This window comes from Hyperolius riggenbachi, chromosome 5 (genome assembly GCF_040937935.1).
Source record: "Hyperolius riggenbachi isolate aHypRig1 chromosome 5, aHypRig1.pri, whole genome shotgun sequence".
Taxonomy (NCBI): Eukaryota; Metazoa; Chordata; class Amphibia; order Anura; family Hyperoliidae; genus Hyperolius; species Hyperolius riggenbachi.
The window spans coordinates 373073663-373098324 of record NC_090650.1 but is presented as its reverse complement, the minus strand read 5'-3'; the positions used below and the strand labels follow the sequence as shown (position 1 = coordinate 373098324).

General features: G+C 42.7%; 1 protein-coding gene across 6 annotated transcripts in view; it reads right to left on the bottom strand.

Moving 5' to 3' along the window:
* RALYL (RALY RNA binding protein like) overlaps positions 1 to 24662 on the bottom strand; it is an 835206-nt gene that overhangs the window by 111873 nt on the left and 698671 nt on the right. For 5 of the 6 annotated variants that reach the window (XM_068237569.1, XM_068237570.1, XM_068237571.1 and 2 more), the window contains one exon: positions 13425 to 13472. The exons of the other annotated variant lie outside the window; for it this stretch is intronic. In XM_068237569.1, the coding sequence (XP_068093670.1) occupies positions 13425 to 13472 (48 nt within the window). The remainder of the gene's footprint in view (positions 1 to 13424; positions 13473 to 24662) is intronic. 6 annotated transcript variants of the gene reach the window in all.

Genomic DNA, 24662 nt, shown 5'->3' with positions numbered 1-24662 from the left:
CTCCCTATATCTCAACAATGACATTTTACTTTGACATGCCAAATACAGGCAAACTAAGCTAAATGTATGTGTCATGGATCTAAGTTCAGTTCAGTGGATGTCATTTGAACTGGTGGAGCTAGTTCTTATCACCGTGTATAACGCGATAATAGAAAACCTGTTCTGCTACATTGCAAGCATTTTATCACTGTATTTTGACAGAAAGAGAAAAAAAAGTCATTTCTCCCGGTAAAATGACAGGATTAAGGAGAATGGTTTGTACTGCTGAATTATGTGCTATAAATAGGAGAGAAAGCAGCTGCGATGATATATCTTTTCTTGAAAGTTCCTGTGCTTTTCAGAATCGTCTCGCTAATATTTCACCGTGAACTTGGCCATTGTCACAGGAAAGAATTTGTTCCTGGTATTCTGCTCAGACACAAAGACGTTCTCTTTACAAAACTCGAGACACTGGATGTGTCAACTATCTCTATAACCAACCTTTTATCTGAGCGGTTTAAAAATATGTCTGCTGTGGATCATATTTTTGTTGTTGCTGAAGAAGAAAGTAAATGTGTGGATACAGATAACAATACAGAGGGTGCTCGATTTGCTGAACTGTACTTTTGCTCTGGCTTTGGACAGGGTTTGAATTGCTTTATTTCTTTAGTCGAGACGAGCTCAGCACAAAATGTACTTTGCAAATGCATTAGTGCTGCCGATATTGTTACAGCATCAATGAAGATTGCAGGTCCACACAGGTGACCCCTGGAATGGATATTGTACTTTAAAAGTGCTAGTGAGAGTGCATGTAATAGTGTTATAGCAAGGGAGTACTTGCGTAGGCTAAAAATCCTTCTCTGATCCTGTCCCCATTTCTCTCCTTACCATTGCAAATAGGGGAAGTTATCGGGATCAATGAGAAAATGAGAGAGAACACCGAGAGCCCAATATAGTGCAGTATGTATTGGATTGATGTGGGTGATGAGAGGCAAGTATGTAAAGGAATACTCACAAACATGGGTTACCACTAAACCACAACACCGGCTGGCCGACTTATGGTTGGTTTATACCAAAGGTGAGGAGTTTTGTTCTGCATGGGTTACCACTAAGGCAACCGCTGTAAATGCAGGTGGGAAGATTAGACCTGACCCCACTCAGGATTAAGTCGCTTTCTGTAGATCTGGAAACAAGGGGTTAACACCCTTCCACCATGGGTGGACTCGAACAATGTGGCCATGAACAGAGGCGCAAAAAGGCAGAGAGGCTCTAGGCTGAGACAGACACTTGTTGCAGTATGCTCTATCCACTATTGCATGATGAAGCGGGGCCACTCCTGCGAAACGCGTTGCAATGACCCTTTGGAGTGTATATATAAATAAATGTGCTTGTTGATATAATATCAACCTGTTTTGTATCTGCTTGGAGGGGGTAAGTCCACCACTGCCTCTCCCCCCCTTTTTTTTTTTTTGTAGCTACTTTTATCCTTTTGCTCCTCTGTTCAGTTCCACATTATAGGGATCAATGATACAGAGGCACCAGTGAGAATAAAAGCATCTAAAAACTGTTTAAAAAGGAGATAGTGGTGGACTTACCTCTAACATTCAAAACACCAATGGTGCCATTTCAACCAGTGTTTCTTTAATTACGAAAAAAAACCACAATAACTCTACCTCTATGACAGAGAGACACTTTTAACCTGAGTGAGGACAGGATTGGAATCCCCATCTGCAATTCTAGTGGTCGCCTGTGCGGTGACTCACTCTTGTGAGTATATTTCATTTATTGCACTTTCCAATTTTGTCCAGTACATACTACACTATTGGGGCTCTCAGTTTCTGTTTTATCTCTTTGCAAAAGGGGGACGTGGCAAGCAAGGGGAGAGTGGACGAATAGTGTATTGGTTAAGGGCACTGCCTCTGACAAAAGAGACAAGGGCTTGCTTGTTTGCTTGTTTAAGAAAAAAATATTTTAGGCAGTGCAGCTGTCAACCCCTCCTGGTCCCCAAGTGCAGCCGTTAACGTTGCTGGTTAGACTTATACTTGAGTCATCAAAAAATTCCAGCTTAAAATGAACCTGAGATGGCTCACAGTGCATTATTCATACTTACTTATGGCTTCCACTAGCTACATGAGGTGTGTGGACTCCCTTGCCGTCCCTCCTGGGCTTCTCCGTTCTCCCCTGGTAGCCGCTAAGTATAAATAATGCAGTGTGAACCGTCTTAGGATGACTTATACATGAATATGACTTATATTCAAGTCTATACAGTATACTTAAAGGGAACCAGAGACGAAGCACCCTTGTGTATTTTACCATATATATCAGTAAGAACATTAGAGAAAACACTTACTCTCTGTTTCATCCTCACTGGTAAATGTGTCTGTTATCAGCTGCAGGATAAGAATCCCGGACTGAGCATTCAGTCTGGCTTTGCAGGGAATAATTATAGCTGAGTCATTATAGCAGAGCCACAAGGGGGCAGACTTGGGCTTGAAAAGACACCAGAGAAGACAGACTCAGCTATAATCTTTCCATAGCAAAGCTAGACTGGGTGCTCAGTCGGAGATTCTTATCAGAGGTGATAACAGTCAGATTAAACAGAGAACAATGAAACAAAGAGCAGATTAGGTGTTTACTGCCATGTTCCCACTGATTTATAAGGTAAAATACAAGAGGGTGCTTCATCTCTGGTTCTCTTTAAATGTCAGTCATATCCAGATAACAATAACAAATGGTATACCTATTTATTACTACAGCTGTTTGCTTTATGGTCCGTGATGTCTGCATTGATAGCTTACAGTCAAAAAGATTAAACTAAATCCCTCTATTGATCTTAGGTAGAAGATACATAAATCATTTACCAGTAACATAAAATGTAAGAGCTCAGAGCACTAGTGTTTATTGTAATCTTCTATTTACAGTTACACAATAGTTTGCGTACATTTTCACAATTACGGCCATACGTAAATTTTGATTTGGACATTCAATTGATTTTGTGTAATCCATTTATAATTTTGCATAATTTTTGCATAATTTTGTGCTGATTTACCGTAAGCTATTGTTAACAAAGCCCCCATCCATTCTATTGTCACCATTTTCATGTATGTTAGTGATGACTATCGTGACCAAAATTGGCAACTGGCAAGTATGTTTAGGGGAATAGTAGGAATAACTCATAAAATAATTTTACAAAAAGACCAAGTAGTTTTTGAGAAAATAGATTCTAAAAATGAAAAATGACAATTTAAAAACCATTTTCCTCTGCATTTTTAAAATAGAGTTTCTCAAAACTACAAGGTATTTTTGAAAAATAATTTTTATGACTTATACCCACTATTCTGCCTAACATATGTAGCAATTTTGGTAGCAATAGCATGTATTGGGGCTTTGCTATTAACCTCTAAAGTCGGCACAAAATTTCGCAAAAACGTGAAAAATTACGCAAAATTTGATACTACTATTATTACATACAAAATTACTTACGATTTTCTCTGAACTTTTGTATTACAATTACGATGTGTAATTGTGAATCCCACTATTCCGCTTAACATACCTAGCAATTTTGGTGATGATAGCATGTATGGAGGCTTTGCTATTAACAGCTAAAGTTGGCACTAAATTACGCCAAATTGCAAAATTACAATTCCTGATTATGTTTACATGCGAATGTTTACATTCCCGAAATTTCGCATTGTGATTTTGCAGTGTAATTGTGTGAATCACAATGCAAAATTATGATTATGCAAAATTTGTGCTCAACACTAGATTACAGAGCCCCCACCAGTAAAGAGCTGTTGTTACTGAGCAGTGTCTATTGAGGAGGTATGAATCTTTTAGGGATTACATGCACATTAATAGGTAGAGGGGGCCCCTGAAAATTGTGGGGATGGGTATTTTGTTGAGCATTCCATTTGTAAAGTTCAGATTCAGAATAGTAAATATATGATTTTACAGAAACTGAAGTTGATATAATGGTAATTGTAGATTATGTCAACATTTTATATAATAAGAATGGGCTGAAAGTTCAAAATATGCCTCTATTCCACTAATTACACCCCAATTTCAGTGGCACCAGGGGGGGTGCGTTGGGGTGCTGAAGCCCCCCCTAAAATTGTCCAAGCACTCCTAAAGCACCCCCAGCGTGAACTGACTTTCAGCGTCTAATAGACGCCGCGTCAGTTCACTGGCAGCAGCAGCTCATAGCGCAGCTCTGGCAGTGGCAGAGCAGGGCTACGGTAAAATGGCGTCCAAAGCCCTGCTCTGCAGACTGAGTCTGCAGTACAGGGTTTCGGGTGCCATTTTCCCATAGCCCTGCTCTCAGCGTGGGAGGTTTCAGTTCAGGAAGTCGGGGACGCTGCTGGCTGACTGCAGAGGATTGTGGGAGCTGCGCACCGGATGAAGACCGGGACGGAAGGTCTTCTACAGGTGAGTACATTTTTTTATTTTTATTTATTAGCATTATTTCTGGTCAAGTCTGCCACATGATTGAAGTGTGTTCTGGTCAAGCTTGCCACATGGTTGAAGTGTTTTCTAGTCAAGTCTGCCACATGATTGAAGTGTTTTCTGGTCAAATCTGCCGACATGATTGCACATATTTTAAATCAAGTCTGCTACATGATTGAACGTGTTTTCTGGTCAAGTCTGCCACATGATTGCACATATTTTCTGGTCAAGTCTGCCACATGATTGCACATATTTTCTGGTCAAGTCTGCCACATGATTGCACGTATTTTCTGGTCAAGTCTGCCACATGATTGAACGTGTTTTCTGGTCAAGTCTGCCACATGATTGCACGTATTTTCTGGTCAAGTCTGCCACATGATTGCACGTATTTTTTGGTCAAGTCTGCCACATGATTGCACGTATTTTCTGGTCAAGTCTGCCACATGATTGCACGTATTTTCTGGTCAAGTCTGCCACATAATTGAACGTGTTTTCTGGTCAAATCTGCCGACATAATTGAACGTGTTTTCTGGTCAAATCTGCCGACATAATTGAACGTGTTTTCTGGTCAAATTTGCCACATGATTGCACGTATTTTCTGGGCAAATCTGCTCACATTACATGCATTTTCTTGAGAAAACCTGCACAATGTGAATTTTCTGGGGAAAAGGTCACCAAAACTTGGGCCCACTGTCTTTGCATTGCACTTTTAAATTAAAGCTAGCTCCACCCATATCCGGTCATAGCCACACATTTTTTGCAGAGGCACGCATCAGCTACCCCATAAGTTGGTCCAGCACCTGCATGGCACCCCCCAAAAAAATGTCCTGGAGCTGCCACTGCCTAGTTTACAACCCCAAAAAATTTGATATCAAAACCTGGTTGTACGGAAAAAAATGTTCTGCTTATCTAGTGTTCCTGGATATCAATTAGTTGGTGAAAAATTTTAGATATTGGGGCTAAGGGCTAGTTCATTCTGCTGTCATCCGTCTATGTCATTTAGTGACCGGATTCACCCTGCCCCACACTGAGATGAATGAAAGTGTTAATCTCAAAGCGTTTACCAGCAATTGCACAAGCACAGCCACCTATTGGATTTTTACAAGACGTTTCCGGTTCTGTATCCCCCTAGAGGCTGAAAACACCATGACAAAACTGAGGGAACCGATGCCAAATGAGATGACAATGTAGCAAGGATGGAACAGAGGCGCCAATAACAGGATAAAACCAATAAAAATCATTTAAAAGAGGAGGTAGTGGTGGACTTACCTTTCCAGTAAGTAGACACTGTATTGGTTGATGTAATGGTCAACAATGAAATTGATCTATACACAATGCAACGCATTTGGCAGGATCAAACCCGCTTCATCAGGCAATAACTAGTACTGGTCAGTGGAGCAGCCAAGCGCCTCTGCTAAATGAGACCCCAGCAGCCTACTGTGTGATCTGGCCCTAAAGCACACACATGCAATATGGTTCTCAGACAGTCCACACTGTAGAGAGAAGGAACACTCACAAAATAAGTTTTTTTTAGAGGTGTGTCACGACCAGCAGCCCAGTACCATTGGGGTCCAAAAGTCCCTCAAATACAAAAGAGGTCGGCGCCACCAGGAGTATTTACAGCTCAGTTACATTTATTGCACCAAAAACACATAACATAAGCAGTGACAGACTGCTATTTCGGACCACGTTCTTTATCAAGCTGTATGTAGTCCTTTATGCAGCTTGATAAAAGTCTGAAACTATGTTGTGTCTTTTTGTGCAACAAATGTAACAGCTTTAAATACTCCCGGTAGTGCCGACCTTTTTGTATTTGTAGATTGTTCTCAGTGGCGGAAGCAGACTGTATTGCACTCTGCCCTGAACGGTCGCCTGAGGGATCAAGTCCCAATCCATGTGGGTCACATTCTTGGTATATGTGCACACACCTTCACTACGATGGTTCTCAGGAAAAATCTTACCCCAAATGAAACCACAAACATGAAAATGAAAGTGCATAGATCTGTTGGATGCTAGTATGTCTACTAGTATATGCGCCTTCAGCCAGGGATGCTCACCCGGATTTTGGATATCCGGGTAATTTTTCAACTATCCGACTTGGATTTCGGATTTTTTTTTAAATCCGGATAGCTATCTGCAGATAACTAAAAAATCCAGATCAATTCAGATTTTAAACAGTACTATCCAAGCATCCCTGCCTTCAGCCTGTGATAGAAGACAATAGCAGTAACAAAAAAAAATAAAATATATATATATATATATATATATATATATATATATACACATTATATATATATATATATATATATATATATATATACACATTATATATATATATATATATATATATTATATATATATATATATATATATATATATATATATATATATATATATATCCTTGCAAACAGATGGAGAACATTCAAGCTAAATGCACATAATGTCTTTGGAGGGAATCAATCCCGAGACACCAATACTGCCAAACTAAAGGGCAACGGCTTGGCCACCATCTGCTAGCACAAGGCTACTGTTGTCGGCACTTGACCTTCATCCTTCATTGGCCACAATGATAAATCCCCGTTTGCTTTTACAAATTATGAATCAATTCCTTAGCTTGTAGCTGGATCAGACTACGAAATAATACTTTGAAACAGAGGAAATCTATAGCACTTTTTGAAGTCAAGTTTATCAACAGTAAAATATTAGCATTAGCAGTTTTGACATTTGAACCGAAATTAAACAAACCAAAGAAAGATACTGTGTTGCCTGCAGTCTTACTTATGTCCAGTATTTTTACTGAGCCACAGCTGTACAGGCCCTGTTACAAATAAACTATATCTCCATATAACAAGAGTTCCAGTTTCATATAAAAGAATGCAATGAGTTATTCAAGATCCCCACTTTTACATTCATTTTGGTGTCCGCATCAGAAACACTGCCTATATATATCTATTGCTGTATATTGCTATGCAACCCCACAGTCACCCAGTGATGGTTAGCCTAGGCCAGTGATGGCTAACCTTGGCACTCCAGCTGTGACAAAACTACAAATCCCATCATGCCTCTGTCTCCTCGAGTTATGCTAAGAGCTGTCAGAGTATTGCAATGCCTCATGGGACTTGTAGTTCCACCACAGCTGGAGTGCCAAGGTTAGCCATCACCTGCCTAGGCTATTTATTATGCAGAACTTCTTCCAATGCACTTTGGGAGACCAGGGGTTGTTTCTATTGAGTTCAGAACACACAGCAAACAAGCAGTCCAAGAAAGGGAAGTCCGCACAGTTGTCTCCAATATCAAAAGTGTATCAAAATAATAATTTATTCAGGACGTATCCACAACCATCAGAAAGCAATCGACTAACATGTTTCGGACACCAGGTCCTTAATCATAGTTGTTGAACAGCTTAACAAGTGAGGTTTAAAAAGAAAAGAGAGGGGGATGGAGCAGTGGAGGGCAGGACAAGGCCACTCCCACCAATAGGCGGGAGAAGGGGGAAAAAAAGCCTCCCTCATGCCTCTACACATACCCCATAATAAAGAAGCATATTAAAAACCACACATAATCTAAAAAGGAGCAAAATACATGTATGAGGAGTGCATTAGAAACAAGCAGTCCGCAGTAATGCATCTGCCAGCAGTAAAGATGTCAGCTTTAAAGTTTAGAATATAAACTTTAAACTTCAGAACATAAATCAGGATGAGGAAAGGGTGAGGAAAGATTTTACAATGGGCAAACACTGACTAAGTGATTTATAAAAGTAATTTTGTAAAAAATAAGCAATTCATTATGTTATATTCATTTAAGTTTTTCTTTAAGTGACAGGGTCACCAAGAACTGGACGAGAGGCAAAAATCATACTCAAATGGAAACAAAGACACTTATAACAGTACTTTTTTAGTAGCATTGGAAAATGGTAGAATACGTTTGAGAATAATGTTTGCATTCTCTCTACTTTCAGTAACAATGTCAGACTCAGAGTGAACCATCACAATAAGAACACAACAACAATATATCCCGAATGTTTATTGAAGGTGGCCACACACTATACAATTTTTTTAAAATACCATTTCAATTCAAGAATTGCAATCAATTTTTGTGACCGATTGTAACATTTCAAAAATTTGATCGATGTATGAAACATACGTTCGGTTTTTCCTCAGTTATGATAAAAAATATTGGAAACTCTCAGAAAATGAATTACCTTAAGCATATACTATACAATAATGCTCAAGTGTCGCTGTGTCTCTCCTGTCCATGTGTCCATGCTTTTGGCGCACCACACATACAGGAGAAGGACGGGCCAGGGGGGCAGGCGTGTGCGTGGGAGGCGTGCTCGGCTTTTGAGAAAGTGTGGCAGGGAGTGCGAGGGTCGTGGCCAAATCCTAGCGCCCATTTAAATGGGCTTTAGGCCTAGTATATTAATTTTTGACAATGTGCCACACACCATTAAACTTTCATACAAATTGATCAGAAAAATCCAGCCTTCCTGATCAACTTTTATCAAATGAAAATGGGAAATCTATCGGATTTCTTGCTCAAATAAAAAACAAGCTTGATATTTCGGGAAATCTGATCTTTATCGTATTGCTGTAAAACCGGATCATTTTATTGTAGTGTGTGTGGCTACCTTTACTCTTACCCACTCTGTTCAAAAAGAAAAAAAATATCACATAAAGCAATAAATGTAATAATAAACATACTGATAAATGTAACATGCATTACTCATCTTAAAGCGAACAGAGGGCTCCTTGACTGCTTATTATTTATAAAAACATCCCCATTACCAGTAGTCTTTTCCCCATATAAAGCAATGTTTGTTGCTTCTGCCAGGCATACATATAATAAAGGCCCCCTACAAAAAAGTGCACCGGATATTGCCGCTAGTAAAATACCTCCACACAGTGAGAGAGCTATCCTATCTCTTCATTCCTAATGTTACCTCCTCTGTAGTTAATTTACCTCCGCTGTAGTTATTTTCACACGCAGTTAATAAACAGCCTGTCTTTAAAGAGACACTGAAGTGAAAAAAAAATATGATATAATGAATTGGTTGTGTACTATGAATAATTACTAGAAGATTAGCAGCAAAGAAAATATTCTCATATTTTTATTTTCAGGTATATAGTGTGTTTTCTAACATTGCATCATTCTCTAATATGTGCAGATTACACAACACTCTGCATTCAAAATTATTCTTTCAGAGCAGTCTGTGAACTAATGACCTCTCTAGCAGATCAAAAGAAAACTGTTCACTTATAGTTGAGATAATAAAAGTCAGAAGACAGCCCTCTCCACGACTTTGAAAGTCGTAGAGATTAATGGCTTTTTTGCATAGAGATAACAACTGTAGTTTCTTAACTCTTCCTGTACTGGAAACAATTAGACTGATGTATCTGATCTTAATGTTTTATTTCTTAGCTGTGCTACACATACAAATCATAATATCATAATTTTTTTCTCGCTTCAGTGTCTCTAACTCTGGAGTCATTTTAAGGATTGTAGAGTTAACTTAAAGACAGAAGAGTTAACTTTAGGTTTGCCTGAGGTAAAAAGTTTCCTGAATACTACATGCCTTATCACCATGGTAACAACTCTACAAACGTTATTAAAGACATGAGATAAGCTTAGATAATTGAAGCCAATGTGTTCAATTTCTTAGTAGAAGAAAAAAAAAGTTAACAGTCTTGATACAAGCCTGCAGAAAACACTGCAGATCATTGTTAGGCCTCTTTTCCATTAGAAGCTGAAGGCAGTGAATTAACTGCCTGTCTGCTGCTCCCTTTCGCTGGACCACACTTGATAGCGCTCAGAATGGGCGGTGGACAGGTGCTCACTGCTTCCCCTGAGCATGGCAGTTGCCGTCCTCCGATGCAATGAGAATACACTTTTTTTGCCACTGGTTAATAAAGCCACCACACGTTAAACGTGACACCTGTGGTATTACCAAACACTGCCAATTGGCTGCATGTAATTGCAGCCAAGTGGCGCTTGCAGCTGGCAGCAGTTCAGCTGCCCGTGGAAAAGAGGCCTATGAAGACCAATGGACTTTAAGTAAACCTGAAGTAAAATGAAAAGAAACTTATGACATAAGCCAATGTATCTGTAGAACTGTTCGTAAACAGAACTTTCCTGGAATCCGATATTCTTAGTCTAGTTTTAAGGGTTGAAAATCACAGTTTGAACGCTGAGTCTTATTTAACATCACACTTACATTACTGCTGTTTGTTCAACTCCCACACAGAATGATGACCTAATGAACTTTTACTTACTATCTGACAGTGCGGAATGTTTAAACAGCTGCACAGACGTTTTACGACCTCTAATTTATTATCAGGAAATCTGCCTGACACAGACTTTTCTCTGACTACAAAGATAAAGCACTGGTTTATTAACTGTTGCAATGAAAGAACTAAATAAAAAGGGGAAGTTCTAAGTAGGAATGGTACTAAATTGGTACGTTGGTACGTTTAGGAGTGGTACGTTTATCTCATCATGTCACGTGTCACTTTTGGTACTGTTAAATTTCCTACCACTTTATAAAGTCTGAACCACAGCTATGTGCACACCTTAAATCTTTGTTTCTTAAAATGATCATTCTTGTACATCTAAGGTGAGGTCTGTCCTCGATAGAGATGTAGCGAACGGTTCGCCAGCGAATGGTTCCAGGCGAACTTTGGGGGTTGGCGTTCACCTGGACCAAGCAAATTTTTGCGGAAGTTCAATTCGCCCCATAATGCACTACGAGGGTCAACTTTGACCCTCTGCATCACAGTCAGCAGGTACATTGTAGCCATTCAGGCTACACTAAGTCCTGGAGCCCCCCCCCCCCTTACATAAGGCAGGTTTGCCGGCCATTACACCCACTCGTGTGCCTGCTAGAGACAGGCTAGGGACAGCTGCTGCAGACTTGTTCTCCTAGGGAAAGATTAGTTAGGCTCTTGGCTTGCTCCTGGCTGATTGTTATTGCTAAAATAGCACCCCTCAACAGCACTTTTGAGAGCTCTAATGTTTTCCTGATGTGTTTTTTTTTGTGTGTGTGTGTTGCTCACTGAATTATACAGCCCTATCTGTTGCAGCTGGACCTTGGTAATTGTTATTACTGTGCCAGCCAGGCCCTTCCTAACTATCTATACTGGGACATCTACCTATGCCTACCTAACTACTGGGGCACCTACTTACCTATACGGGGACACCTACCTACCTACCTATACTAGGGGACCTACCTATGCCTACCTACCTATACTGGGACTCCTACCTATGCCTAGCTAACTACTGGGACACCTACCTATGCCTACCTACCTATACTGGGACTCCTACCTATGCCTACCTACCTGTACTGGGACTCCTACCTATGCCTAGCTAACTACTGGGACACCTACCTATGCCTACCTACATACAAGAAGATAATAAGGTCGTTGCTTCATTGTGAACAGACCAAATTTGATCAGCTGGACAGTCACTGTTGTTCTATCATTGAGCTACCACAGCCCGGCGACCATATGGGCTTGAAAACCGCCACGGCCTACACTCTCACCATGGTGCGCACCAGTCCAGCATGGCCGTCACTACGCAAACAGCTGTTTGCGGTGCGTTACACTGCGAGTTTGGTGCGTCAGTGTGAAGCAGAACTCTAATTACACTCCCTGATTGATGTTTACACATGCAAGATGTTTTTAAGCACTTTAGGCCTGCAATTTAGCATTCAATGTCATTTCTGCCCTTAAAACGCTGCTTTGCGTCACATCCAGATTTTTCCCCGGGACTTTGGGCATGTATCGCACTCCGCCATGCCCCCCTCCAGGTGTTAGACCCCTTGAAACATCTTTTCCATCACTTTTGTGGCCAGCATAATTTTTTCTATTTTTCAAAGTTCGCATCCCCATTGAAGTCTATTGCGGTTCGCGAACTTTTTGGCGAACCGAACCTTCCGCGAAGGTTCGCAAACCAAAAAATCGGAGGTTCGCGACATCTCTAGTCCTCGATCAATGTAAAGACCTGTGGATTGGCTCTTGGATGAGCAACATATTTATCTCAACTGAGTGCAGGGGCAAACAGTGCCATCCAAGTATTTTCTGCTTTGGCTTATAACAGAAGGGCAGGTCCAATGCAGGAAAAAAGGGCACAGAAGCTCTTTGGGAAAAAATGCAGCCCCCATAGGTGGCTATTGTAACAGCAGCCATAGGCATCTATTATAAAAGCCGCAATTAGCGGCAAAAAAAGGAAATTTGGTTGCACGACAGCAGCCGCTATTGGCCGCCTTTGGGCCCCAAAATGCACCTTCTTTGCTTTTTATAATAGCCGTGAAATGCAGCAAATGTAGGTAAATTCACCCGATTAGCGGTAATTATTTGAAATATCAGGCACTGGGGCTTGCGGAAATGCAAATAGCGGCATTGCATAGTGGGTGTGGAGTGGATATGCCGTGGGGGGGGGGGGGGGGGTAAAGGTTTAGAGGGGTTTAGAAATAGGTGCCACCAGGGGGTTTATGCTTTGGCGCCACCAGGGAGAGTCTTAAGATTAGGCACCACTGGGGGGAGAGGGTCTTAGGGTTTAGCACCACCAGGAGGGTTAGGCATCGATAGAGGTAGGGTTCTATATGAGAGTAGGGTTAGGTTTAGCCATGGTAAAATATAGGTAAATATTAATGATATTTCACTATCGGAATATCGCTAATTTTAGCATGATTTTACTAGTGGCAAACCCCTGTGCCCTGCTTTCTAAGTGCCTTTTTTACATAAATGACCTGTACACAGAATAATTACCATCCAAAAATCTAGAATGATTATTTTGGATGATAAGATGAAGTCTTTGGTGAGTATGTAGCTTCAGGGGTAAAGCCACTGTTATTAACTCATGCATTCTGCACAGAGAAGTAATTATTGATGGTATAAGTCCTCCATGTTCCTTCTAACTCTTCACAAGTTATTCACATGTTATTAAAACTTTTTAGAAGGATGCACATATCCACCAAAATAGCAATGAGAAGAAATAACAGCACATACCGATTGTAGAAATCTTCTCGGTAGTAATCATAATCAAACTCATAGCCGCTGTGGAAGAGAAAACAAAGAGCAGTAATGATCTGGTGCCTCAAATAATTACATTCATTGATGTCTGGGGAATGAAAGTTACAATTTAGCTCTACAGTGAAAGGCATCATTTGAAGCCTTTATCTGAATGTGCACAGAAGATTAGTTAAGTATGGTAATTTCTGAGCCTTCCACAGTGTCACATCTAACTGCTATGCCATTGTGGCTAAAGAACATGATTAAATAACAGACCTTTTACCACTATTCAGTAAAAAGGGGAGATATTATTTACATGTTATTATCAACAAAGACTTCTGGGTACGTTTAAAAGAGATCTGATAGATATCCCTAAACAAAGCCCTTTTACTTACTAATGCCTACCCCCCCCCCCCTCCCCCATTGTAACTTCTTAAGGTGGCCATACATCAAGCGACTTGGTGGCCGATCGACCATCTGGTGACTTGGTGCCAGATATGAAGCCAGCAGAAAATAGAAAAAAACAATATCAAGGACTCAGCTATACAAAAAGTTATCATTTATTGAAATATAAGTAAGGTAATAGTCGATCACATAATAGTTCGGCTCAATAGTGGATGCCCATAGCCTACTTTGCATTCAGCTAGTGGGCGCCCAAACCGCATCCATTTGAAAAGGGCGCCTGGAAAAAGAGGTGCCTGGTGTAGCCCATATATGCCAAATTCAGCTACAAAAAGGATACCTGGTGTAGCCCATATGCCAACTTTGGCTACAAAGGGCGCCTGGTGTAGCCCATATATGTCAAATTCAGTTATAAAAGGCACCTGGTGTAGCCCATGTCAAATTCGGCTACAAAGGGTGCCTGTTGTAGCCCATATGCCAAATTCCACTACAAAGGGCGCCTGGTGAAGCCCATATATGCCAAATTTGGCTACAAATGGCACCTGGTGTAGCCAAAAAAGCTAACTTTAGTTTATAAAAGGGATGCTCTTATAGGCAAAATTTGTTGGGCTATAAAAGGGCTCTAGATATAGCTGAGAAAAGTGATTACTATGACCTAACTTCTCCCTACTCTCACACAGAACCCCCCATGGTGGTGCCTAACCCTAAGACAGCCCCTGGTGATTACTATGAACGTCTCCCTACTCTCATACAGAACCCTCCCCTAACCCCACCTGGTGGTTCCTAACCCTAAGACCCCCCCATGTGGTGCCTAACCCTTAGACTCCCCTGTTGGTGCCTAACCGTAAGACACCCCAGGTGGTGTCTAACCCTAAGATTCCGCAGGTGGTGTCTAACCCTAAGACTCCCCAGGAGGTGTCTAACCCTAAGACTCCCCAGGTGGTGTCTAACCCTAAGACTCCCCAGGTGGTGTCTAACCCTAAGACTCCCCTGGTGGTGTCTAACCCTAAGACTCCCCTGGTGGTGTCTAACCCTAAGACTCCCCTGGTGGTGTCTAACCCTAAGACTCCCCTGGTGGTGTCTAACCCTAAGACTCCCCTGGTGGTGTCTAACCCTAAGACTCCCCTGGTGGTGTCTAACCCTAAGACTCCCCTGGTGGTGTCTAACCCTAAGACTCCCCTGGTGGTGTCTAACCCTAAGACTCCCCTGGTGGTGTCTAACCCTAAGACTCCCCTGGTGGTGTCTAACCCTAAGACTCCCCTGGTGGTGTCTAACCCTAAGACTCCCCTGGTGGTGTCTAACCCTAAGACTCCCCTGGTGGTGTCTAACCCTAAGACTCCCCTGGTGGTGTCTAACCCTAAGACTCCCCTGGTGGTGTCTAACCCTAAGACTCCCCTGGTGGTGTCTAACCCTAAGACTCCCCTGGTGGTGTCTAACCCTAAGACTCCCCTGGTGGTGTCTAACCCTAAGACTCCCCTGGTGGTGTCTAACCCTAAGACTCCCCTGGTGGTGCCTAACCCTAAGACTCCCCAGGTGGTGCCTAACCCTAAGACTCCCCAGGTGGTGCCTAACCCTAAGACTCCCCAGGTGGTGCCTAAACCCAAGACTCCACAGGTGGTGCCTAACCCCAAGACTCCCCAGGTGGTGCCTAACCCTAAGACTCCCCAGGTGGTGCCTAACCCTAAGACCCCCCCAGGTGGTGCCTAACCCTAAGACCCCCCAGGTGGTGCCTAACCCTAAGACCCCCCCAGGTGGTGCCTAACCCTAAGACCCCCCCAATGGTGCTTAACCACCCTAGTGGTGCCTAACCCTAAGACAGCCCCTGGTGATTACTATGAACGTCTCCCTACTCTCACACAGAACCCTCCCCTAACCCCACCTGGTGGTTCCTAACCCTAAGACCCCCCCATGTGGTGCCTAACCCTTAGACTCCCCTGCTGGTGCCTAACCGTAAGACACCCCAGGTGGTGTCTAACCCTAAGACTCCCCAGGTGGTGCCTAACCCTAAGACTCCCCAGGTGGTGCCTAACCCTAAGACTCCCCTGGTGGTGTCTAACCCTAAGAATCCCCAGATGGTGCCTAACCCTAAGACCCTCCCCTGTTGGTGCCTAACCATAAGACACCCCAGGTGGTGTCTAACCCTAAGATTCCCCAGGTGGTGTCTAACCCTAAGACTCCCCTGGTGGTGTCTAACCCTAAGACTCCCCAGGTGGTGCCTAACCCTAAGACTCCCGAAGTGGTGTCTAACCCTAAGACTCCCCTGGTGGTGTCTAACCCTAAGACTCCCCTGGTGGTGTCTAACCCTAAGACTCCCCTGGTGGTGTCTATCCCTAAGACTCCCCAGGTGGTGTCTAACCCTAAGACTCCCCTGGTGGTGTCTAACCCTAGGACTCCCCTGGTGGTGTCTAACCCTAAGACTCCCCTGGTGGTGTCTATCCCTAAGACTCCCCTGGTGGTGTCTATCCCTAAGACTCCCCTGGTGGTGTCTATCCCTAAGACTCCCCAGGTGGTGTCTAACCCTAAGACTCCCCTGGTGGTGTCTAACCCTAAGACTCCCCTGGTGGTGTCTAACCCTAAGACTCCCCTGGTGGTGTCTAACCCTAAGACTCCTCTGGTGGTGTCTAACCCTAAGACTCCCCAGGTGGTGTCTAACCCTAAGACTCCCCTGGTGGTGTCTAACCCTAAGACCCCCCTGGTGGTGTCTAACCTTAAGACCCCCCAGGTGGTGCTCCCTTTTTTAGCAGAATTAAAAACCTTGTAGCCGAAAACCTTGTAGCTGAATAGAAAATATGGGCTACAAAGGGGCACCCTACTGTAGTCGAAAACATTGTAGCCAAATAAAAAATATGGGCTACAAAGGGGCTCCCTTTTGTAGCCAAAAAACTTGTAGCCGAACAAAAAATATAGGATACAAAGGGGCGCCCTACTGTAGCTGAAAACCTTGCAGCCGAATAAAAATATGGGCTACAAAGGGGCACCCTTTTGTAGCCGAAAACCTTGTATCCAAATAAAAATGATGGGCTACATAGGGGTGCCTGCTTGTAGCCTATATCAAAACTCGGGCGCCCTTTTCACCACCTTGTAGCCAATATTTGTAGAAATAACATTGATGTTTATGGAGGCACCCTTTTCATATAGGCAGCTCAGGCGCCCTTTTCAACTGATCCCCCCCCCCCCCCCCCCAACCAACTGCATCACCAAAATTACCCCAAACTATTTTCTTTAATGAATGTGGACTAGGAAGGGCTTGATAGTTTGACCTTTTTTTTTAATTGTTTATTATCCTAAATTAGTTGTGGGCACTGGTACAGCTAAAGAGTCATGGGTCCCAGTGCAAATTTTACACTGACATCCCCCGAGTACCGTATGCATATTATTAACATGATGCTGACCACTAAAACCAACTTTCCAAAAATAACCAATGTGTAAGAGAGGCGTATGGAGTCACATGTTGAAAATAAAATAGTTGGCAGGAATTTTAATAATCCGAGATATGCCAATGATACCACTCTGATGGCTGAAACTGAGGAAGAATCGAAGAGTCTATTCATAAATGTCAACCAAGAAAGTGCCAAAGCACTACTGCTTAACATAAAAAAAAACTAAAATCATGTAATCTGCTCCAATGAACCATCTACAAATCGATGGGGAAAAGTAGAAGTTGTAACAGATTTCATCCTACTGGGATCGAAGATATCTACAGATGGTGACTACTGCAGCCATGAACTTAAAGTACCCCTGACCTAGTCTCCAATACTTTTAATATATTTTGCTCCTGGTGCTGTGTGACTAGCACACAGCTCCCTCCTCCCACCTCCTGCGCCCCCACTCTGAGCGCGGCTCCCTTGCACGCTGTGTGCAGTGATTCATATGGGTAACTATGGCAGTGAGTGGAGGGGGCTAATTTATAGACGGGCAGAGGGGAGGAAGAACTGCCACTTCCTCCCCACCCATATTTGACATCCTGCCTCAGTCGAAGATTACGACTGAGCAGAACAGGGCCACAGAGACACAGGAGGGGGGAGGATGGTGCTGTGTGTTAGTCACACAGCACCAGTAACAAAACATAATAAAAGTATCAGGGGGGAGGGAACTAGGTCAGGGGTACTTTAAGAGACACTTGTTGCTTGGGAGGAAAGCTGTGGCAAATTTAGACAGGATACTTAAAGAGAAACTCCGACCAAGAATTGAACTTTATCCCAATCAGTAGCCGATACCCCCTTTTACATGAGAAATCTATTCCTTTTCACAAACAGACCATCAGGGGGCGATGTATGGCTGATATTGTGGTGAACCCCCTCCCACAAAAGTTCTGAGTACATACTCTTGGCAGTTTCCTGTCTGTGAACCCTGTTGCATTGTGGGAAATAGCTGTTTCCAACTGCCAAAACAGCAAGCAGCAGCTACATCATTTGCCAGCAGTAAAAATGTCACCATGTGATAAATGTCAGAATGTAAATCAGGGATTTAAAATATTTTACAATGGACAAACACTGACTAAATTATTTATACATAATTGTAAAAAATGAAGCACTTTTTTATTACATTATTTTCACTGGAGTTCCTATTTAAGAATAGAGCGGTCACCTTACCAAAAAAGATCAGGATAGCTAAAGCTATGGGGTTCCCAGTAGTAACAAATGGATGCGAAAGTTTGACTATCAGACAGTTAGGTCATGTGTATTAAAACTGATGATTTTGAACTGTAAGCATGGAGAAAGCTACAGAGTTCCCCAGACTTCCAGATGATCAATACTTAAAGAAATAAGGCCAAAGTGTTCACTTGAAGGGTTGATACTATTGTTAAAACTCAAATTAAATACTTTGGTCTCATAAAGAAGAATAGATTCTTCGGAAAAATCCGAGGTGGGCTCATAACATTTTTTAAAAATAGGCTACCTGATCCGGAGAGCTGAGCGGATCAGATAGCCACCAAAACCACAGCTATCCGCCGCTCCTGTGGGTCACACTGGCCCACTTTCACTTTCGTGACCTCTGGGTCACAATGCTGCAAGAAGAGAGATCACTGTCTCTCAACATGCAGGGAGGCAAGGGAGCAGCAGGGGGCATGGCCAGGGAGAGAAACCCTGCAGGAATGTCCCTGGTGGGCATTTTGAACAGGGAATCCCTCTCCTCTGTTTACCCTCAGAGATAGCGAAAAAAGTTTGTCACTAACTTTGGAGGGCTATAGCGTGGGGGAGGGGGGGGCAGAGTGGCGGTTGAGGGACACAAGGGCATATCATGAGGCAGAGAAGATGACTTTGTGTCCCATCTGCCCCTTAAGGAACTGCCTCGGGTTCTCTTTAATGTTTGGAAAAATTGAGGACAAAAGAAGAAAGAAAAGATTGTAAGCTCGCAAGGGCAGGGTCATCCTCCTAATGTTTACTGTTCTTGTAACAATATTTGTGCTGCTTGGAACTCTGCTGTACATTTTGACAAGTAGATGTACAGAGGCGCCAAAAGGATAACATATGCTAAAATGTTTAAAATATTCGGGTGGCGGCGGTGGACCGGCCACTCAGAAATAGACTCGATGCTGTCGCTTAAGCTAAAGACAGTTTATTCACATTCTCCATGAACAGAACCGCAACGCGTTTCACGGGTATATTCCCGCTTCCTCAGGCAATAAACAGATAGGAGTACACAGTACAGTCTCAAGGTCACGAATAGCGCCTCTGTTCACTACTGCAGCTAAAGAGGTCAGCAGGACAGCCAGGGAATTTGTATTGTTTAAAACGAAGCATCCATATCGCTCTCAGTTAAGGTTCCCTTTAAAATTATATCTCCCTCCAAGTTGCAACAACTCAGAGGGGGAAATGTATTTAACTCCGCCTCGGAGTTCAGCGGCAGCAGGGAGAGACGTAATTTGGCTCTCCTTGCGCCGAACTGAGCGGCGTCGCCACAATAGACAGAGACCATTTATATCACGCTTTTCTCTTGGCAGACTCAAAGCCAGGGCTGGATTTCTGGCAAGGCCACATAGGCCATGGCCTAGGGCACCAGAAATGTAGGGGCGGCTCAGTGAGGGGCAGTAAAGTTGTTCTACGCAGCCATCCCTATCTACAAGGACAGCTTTAACCTTTGAACTCTGTCCTGTACGCTGTACTGTCCTTGTATCATCCCTGTAAGACCTGTAAGCTCTATCCTGCAGGTACACATCAGCCTAACTCTTATGGTGACACAATGGGTCCATCATTAACGAGATAGCAAACATAACATAAAAGTTCAAAACATAACTTATGATCTATACGCATATTACTAAAATAGTTATTGTCTGTGGCAACCAATGATGGAAAGTAAGCAGAATTCTCATTGGGGCACACAGAGATAACAACCATACAGACAGTATAGTTGGCCTTGGGTGGTAAAAAGTACAAATCCGGTCCTGCTCAAAGCGCCAGAGCTACAGCCACTAGGACACGCTCTATAGGCAGTAACAGCATTAGGGAGTCTTGACTAAGGTCTCCTACTGAATAGGTGCTGGCTTACTGAACAGGCAGAGCCGAGATTCAAACCCAGGTCGCCTGTGTCAGAGGCAGAGCCCTTAACCATTACACTATTCAGCCGTTCCAATATGAACTCTTGACTGTGGGACACTCAGGGACTACTATGGGTCACTCAGGTCCAGAGGCCCTGGGCCTGGCATGGCCGTAAGCTCTTTATCCCTTATTGCTACACCAGTGGCTGGAACCTAAACAGAGGGATATGGATATTTCCTTTTAACCAATATCAGTTGCCTGGCAGCCCTGCTGATCTCTTTAGCTACAGTAGAGGCTGAGTCACACACCTGAAACAAGCATGCCGCTAATCCAGTCTGACTTCAGTCAGAGCACCTGATTTGCATGCTTCTTGAGGGGCTGAAAGTATTACACAGGATCAGCAGAAGAGTCAGGCAACTGGTATTATTTTAAAAGGAAAAATCCTTTTCTTTCTCCGTTTTGGTTCACCTTAGCTTGCTGGCTCCTCTGGTTCCTCTGACAGTCCATGATGAGACTATAATGCTGGGAATGACAAGCAGATTGCTCACAGATGAATGTGAAAAGCAGAGGATTCTGGGAAGCGGACATAAAGAAAGATATCATGTAGCTATCCTAGCAGTGTTTAAAAATGTATTTAATGAGAAGACAACATGAAATATAGCGGCATTAATAAGTTACATCTGAATTGGAATATATTAACTTGTAAAGAAGTGTAATGCAGCTGTATAAATTATCACAGTTCTGTGTTTGATGTTCTTCCCAGCACATCCATAAGATGAAAATATCTCTGTGCCAGAAATGATTAAATAAGATTTTCTTCATAGCTATAAATGCCCAAATACACCATCAGAGTTCTTTGTTCTGTGGAAGATGGGAGTTAAAATGCTGAGTGTTCTCTTGGTTCACCGTTGAATTATTGACAGGTCCCTGATGCCTGAGGGACAAACCAACAGTTTCCTATATCGTCTAGATTTTTCCTAAGGCCCAATTTTAAGCGTTACAAAAACTTGCCTCAAGTAAGTAAACCATCACTGCGCACAGCAGACAGTTTAAAAGCCAATCCAGTTGTCCATTTAACATATGCACTGCCATGTAAAAGTTTTCTCACCTCAGACCACTAATATAAATGGGCTTTGTTAAAATAATCTGACAAAAATTGTAAACAACCAGAATCATTAAAGAGGAACTGAAGTGAGAAGTATATGGAGGCTGCCATAGTTATTCCCCTTCAAAGAGGAACTCCAGTGAAATAATGTAATAAAAAGTGCTTTATTTTTACAATAATTATGTATAAATGATTTAGTCAGTGTTTGCCCATTGTAAAATCTTTCCTCTCCCTGATTTACATTCTGACATTTATCACATGGTGACATTTTTACTGCTGGCAGGTGATGTCAGTGGAAGGAGATGCTGCTTTTTTGGCAGTTGTAAACAGCTGTTATTTCCCACAATACAACAAGGCTCCCACGGTGTGATGTCAGAACCATGGTCCTGATATCACACTGTGGGAGTAGTTTCACCACAATATCAGCCATACAGAGCCCTCTGATGATGCATTTGAGAAAAGGAATAGATTTCTCATGGGATAGGGGATTTCAGCTACTGACTGGGATGAAGTTCAATTCTTGGTTATGGTTTCTCTTTAAGGCTGGTTTCACAGTGGGACGTTACAGGCGCACGTTAGAGCAGCCTGTAACGCAGCCCACTGCACAGTAATGAAAAATCAATGGGGCTGTTCAGAGTGCGGACGTTGCGTTACATTGTAACGCTGCGTCACAAGACAACGTACTGCATGCAGTACTTTAGACGCGGCTGAGCTGCGTTAGACTTCTTGCACATGCTCAGTAATGTTGGGGAGGAGCGGAGAGCGGCCAGGCACATGGCTAATTAATATGCACTGCACGTTATGACGTGCAGTGTTTACTTCCTGGAGCAGCCACTCTGTGCGGCGATTGGCTGGCGGGACCACGTGATGCCACATGCGCACAAGAGTGCGCATCACGGCATCACTGACGCCAGAGTGAGCTGCACAACGCGGCTCACTCTGACGTCCAGATCCAGCACCACCAGGCGTTGAGTTAGGGGGAAGTTATGCGACCTTAACGCCCCCTCTAAAGCAACGTCCTGGTGTGAAATTAGCCTAAAGGACATCCAAGGCAAAGGATAAAAACTAGCTTTACTTACCTGGGGCTTCTTGCAGTTGCAGCCCCTCTTCTGCTTCTATACACTGTTGGCTGCTATATGTGTTGGCGCCTACAGTATTTGGGCAGTACATCTTTGGTCTTAAATGGTTTTAAATGACATACAGAGAAATCAACAGCCAAGATTGGGCAGGTTGAGCAATTTGCCCAAATCAGCACAGACTTATTCTTTCTGCTGGATATTTCAGGACAATAGGTAGGAAAAAGTAACATGTTCACTTAAAGGCAATTTTCATTTTTTTTCCTGTATTGTTGGACTGTGTGAACATTTGTGTGTATTCAATAAGCAGGGGCGTAACAGTAGACCCCGCAAGGGATGCAGCCACAGGGGGGCACAGAAGCCACAGGGGGCCCGTCCCGAGACACTGACAACTAAGAGCATGGAGAGGAAAAGCTTTCTGTCCTCTGCATAATTGTTCTAATGACTGCATCTGCTCAACCACTGATAATGTATCATGCAAAGTTTTGTAGACAAACATTTGTAGACAGACCCTATTCAGTGTGCAGGGTGAGGGGCCCCCTTCCAAAGTTTTGCAGGTGGGCCCAGTGATTTGTAGTTAATAAGCATCAGGTCAGTGGGCCTAAGTACATGGAATCTGCAAAATTAATTTTCAGATTACATTAATTTTCAGCATGCTTGCTAAAAAAAATGCCAGCCTGTGGAATTCCTTCCAGGTGTGTGTGCCAACCCAGTAACCAGTCACAGTCAGTCACAGTCAGTTACAGCAGTTACTGATTAGCTAGAATTAAGACACTCCAGCCTGGGAGCTCATAGTTTGTCTTTGAGAGTTGAAATTTAAAGTTATTTTGGAGAAAAAGTGATTGTGTGAGTGAGTGAGGGAAGGCAGGAAGGTAGGTGTAATATTTTTGTTAGATTTCTGTAGGCAGACAGCAATGCAATATTGTCGGCCCGGGTCAGTGATGTACAACTCCTAAGAGCTACTGTAGCACAAATTGCCGTTAATGCTGGCTATTAAATAGAGGTATCAGAACATTGAGGCCTGTTTCACACCTATTAATAGCGGTGTGAGGCAGTGCAAGCACCGCCTAAATCTGCTTTCACGGTGCGGCGTCAAGGTCATATGCATAGATCCACCCCCTGCTCAGTGAGGTACTCCATGACATCAGTGTCAGTAAAATGGAGGATCACTGCTGTTAACATGCATCAGCGCGGCACAGAGTTTTTGCAACTTAATGAGATTAAAGGGGTTTGTAACCTCAAAAAAATGAATTTTTTTCAAAAAATAGTTAGTGCTTCCAAAATGCAAGTAACCCTCTTTTTTTTTCTAAAATAGATCCCTATATGTCCCCCAATTTTATTTATTTTTACCTGATCTGGGGCGAATTTGCCTAACTGCAGGAGCTGCGCAGTGCCAGCGGGATTGTGGGAAGATTTTTCTCTACCAAAGTAAAAAGATTATCTCAGTATGCAAATAACAGAAAGCATCGTATTTCAGATACAACAGGGACACTATGGCCAGATGATTATTGAATCCTTCCACTCCTCCCGTTAAAGTGGTTGAGTGACTGGCAAGAATTTACTGTGGCAAATCGTAGAGCTTGACTTCATATGTATTGCTCAATAAAGGTGCTATTTCACTTTAACTGGCTTTTGAATATACTCTTCACCCTAACTTGTACTGAGAAAAATTTTGAGCTGCTTTTTAAACAATGCTCGTAGCTTGGCCACTATGCTGATTCTCTGACATTTGCAGTTGAGAACACACATGTAACCAGTGAAGTCAGAATGACATTAAAAACACTTCTGCATTTTTTTTTCTGGGTAAGTGACTAAGAAAGCATTAAGTGCAGGGGAAAAATATACAACCAATCAAGCTAGGAAGTCAGCAATGACAAGTTTCTTTTTTTCCTAAGAACAGGCATCATTTGAAAACAAGATCAAATGAGATCTTGCTGTGTTCCTGTGATATTTTATACTTGCATTTTTATTATTTATATTTTATAGAACACTGAAATCTTCAGCAGCACTTTACGGAGTACATAGTCAAGTCACTAAGGCTGGGTTCACTCTTCCATAATCTGCTAATCAAAGCGAAACTGAGCCAATCAGCAGACATGCAAAATGATCCTATGCAAGACATCAGGATTTATTCATATCTGTCTGTTTGGAATTGACCTCTTCGTTAAGTTCT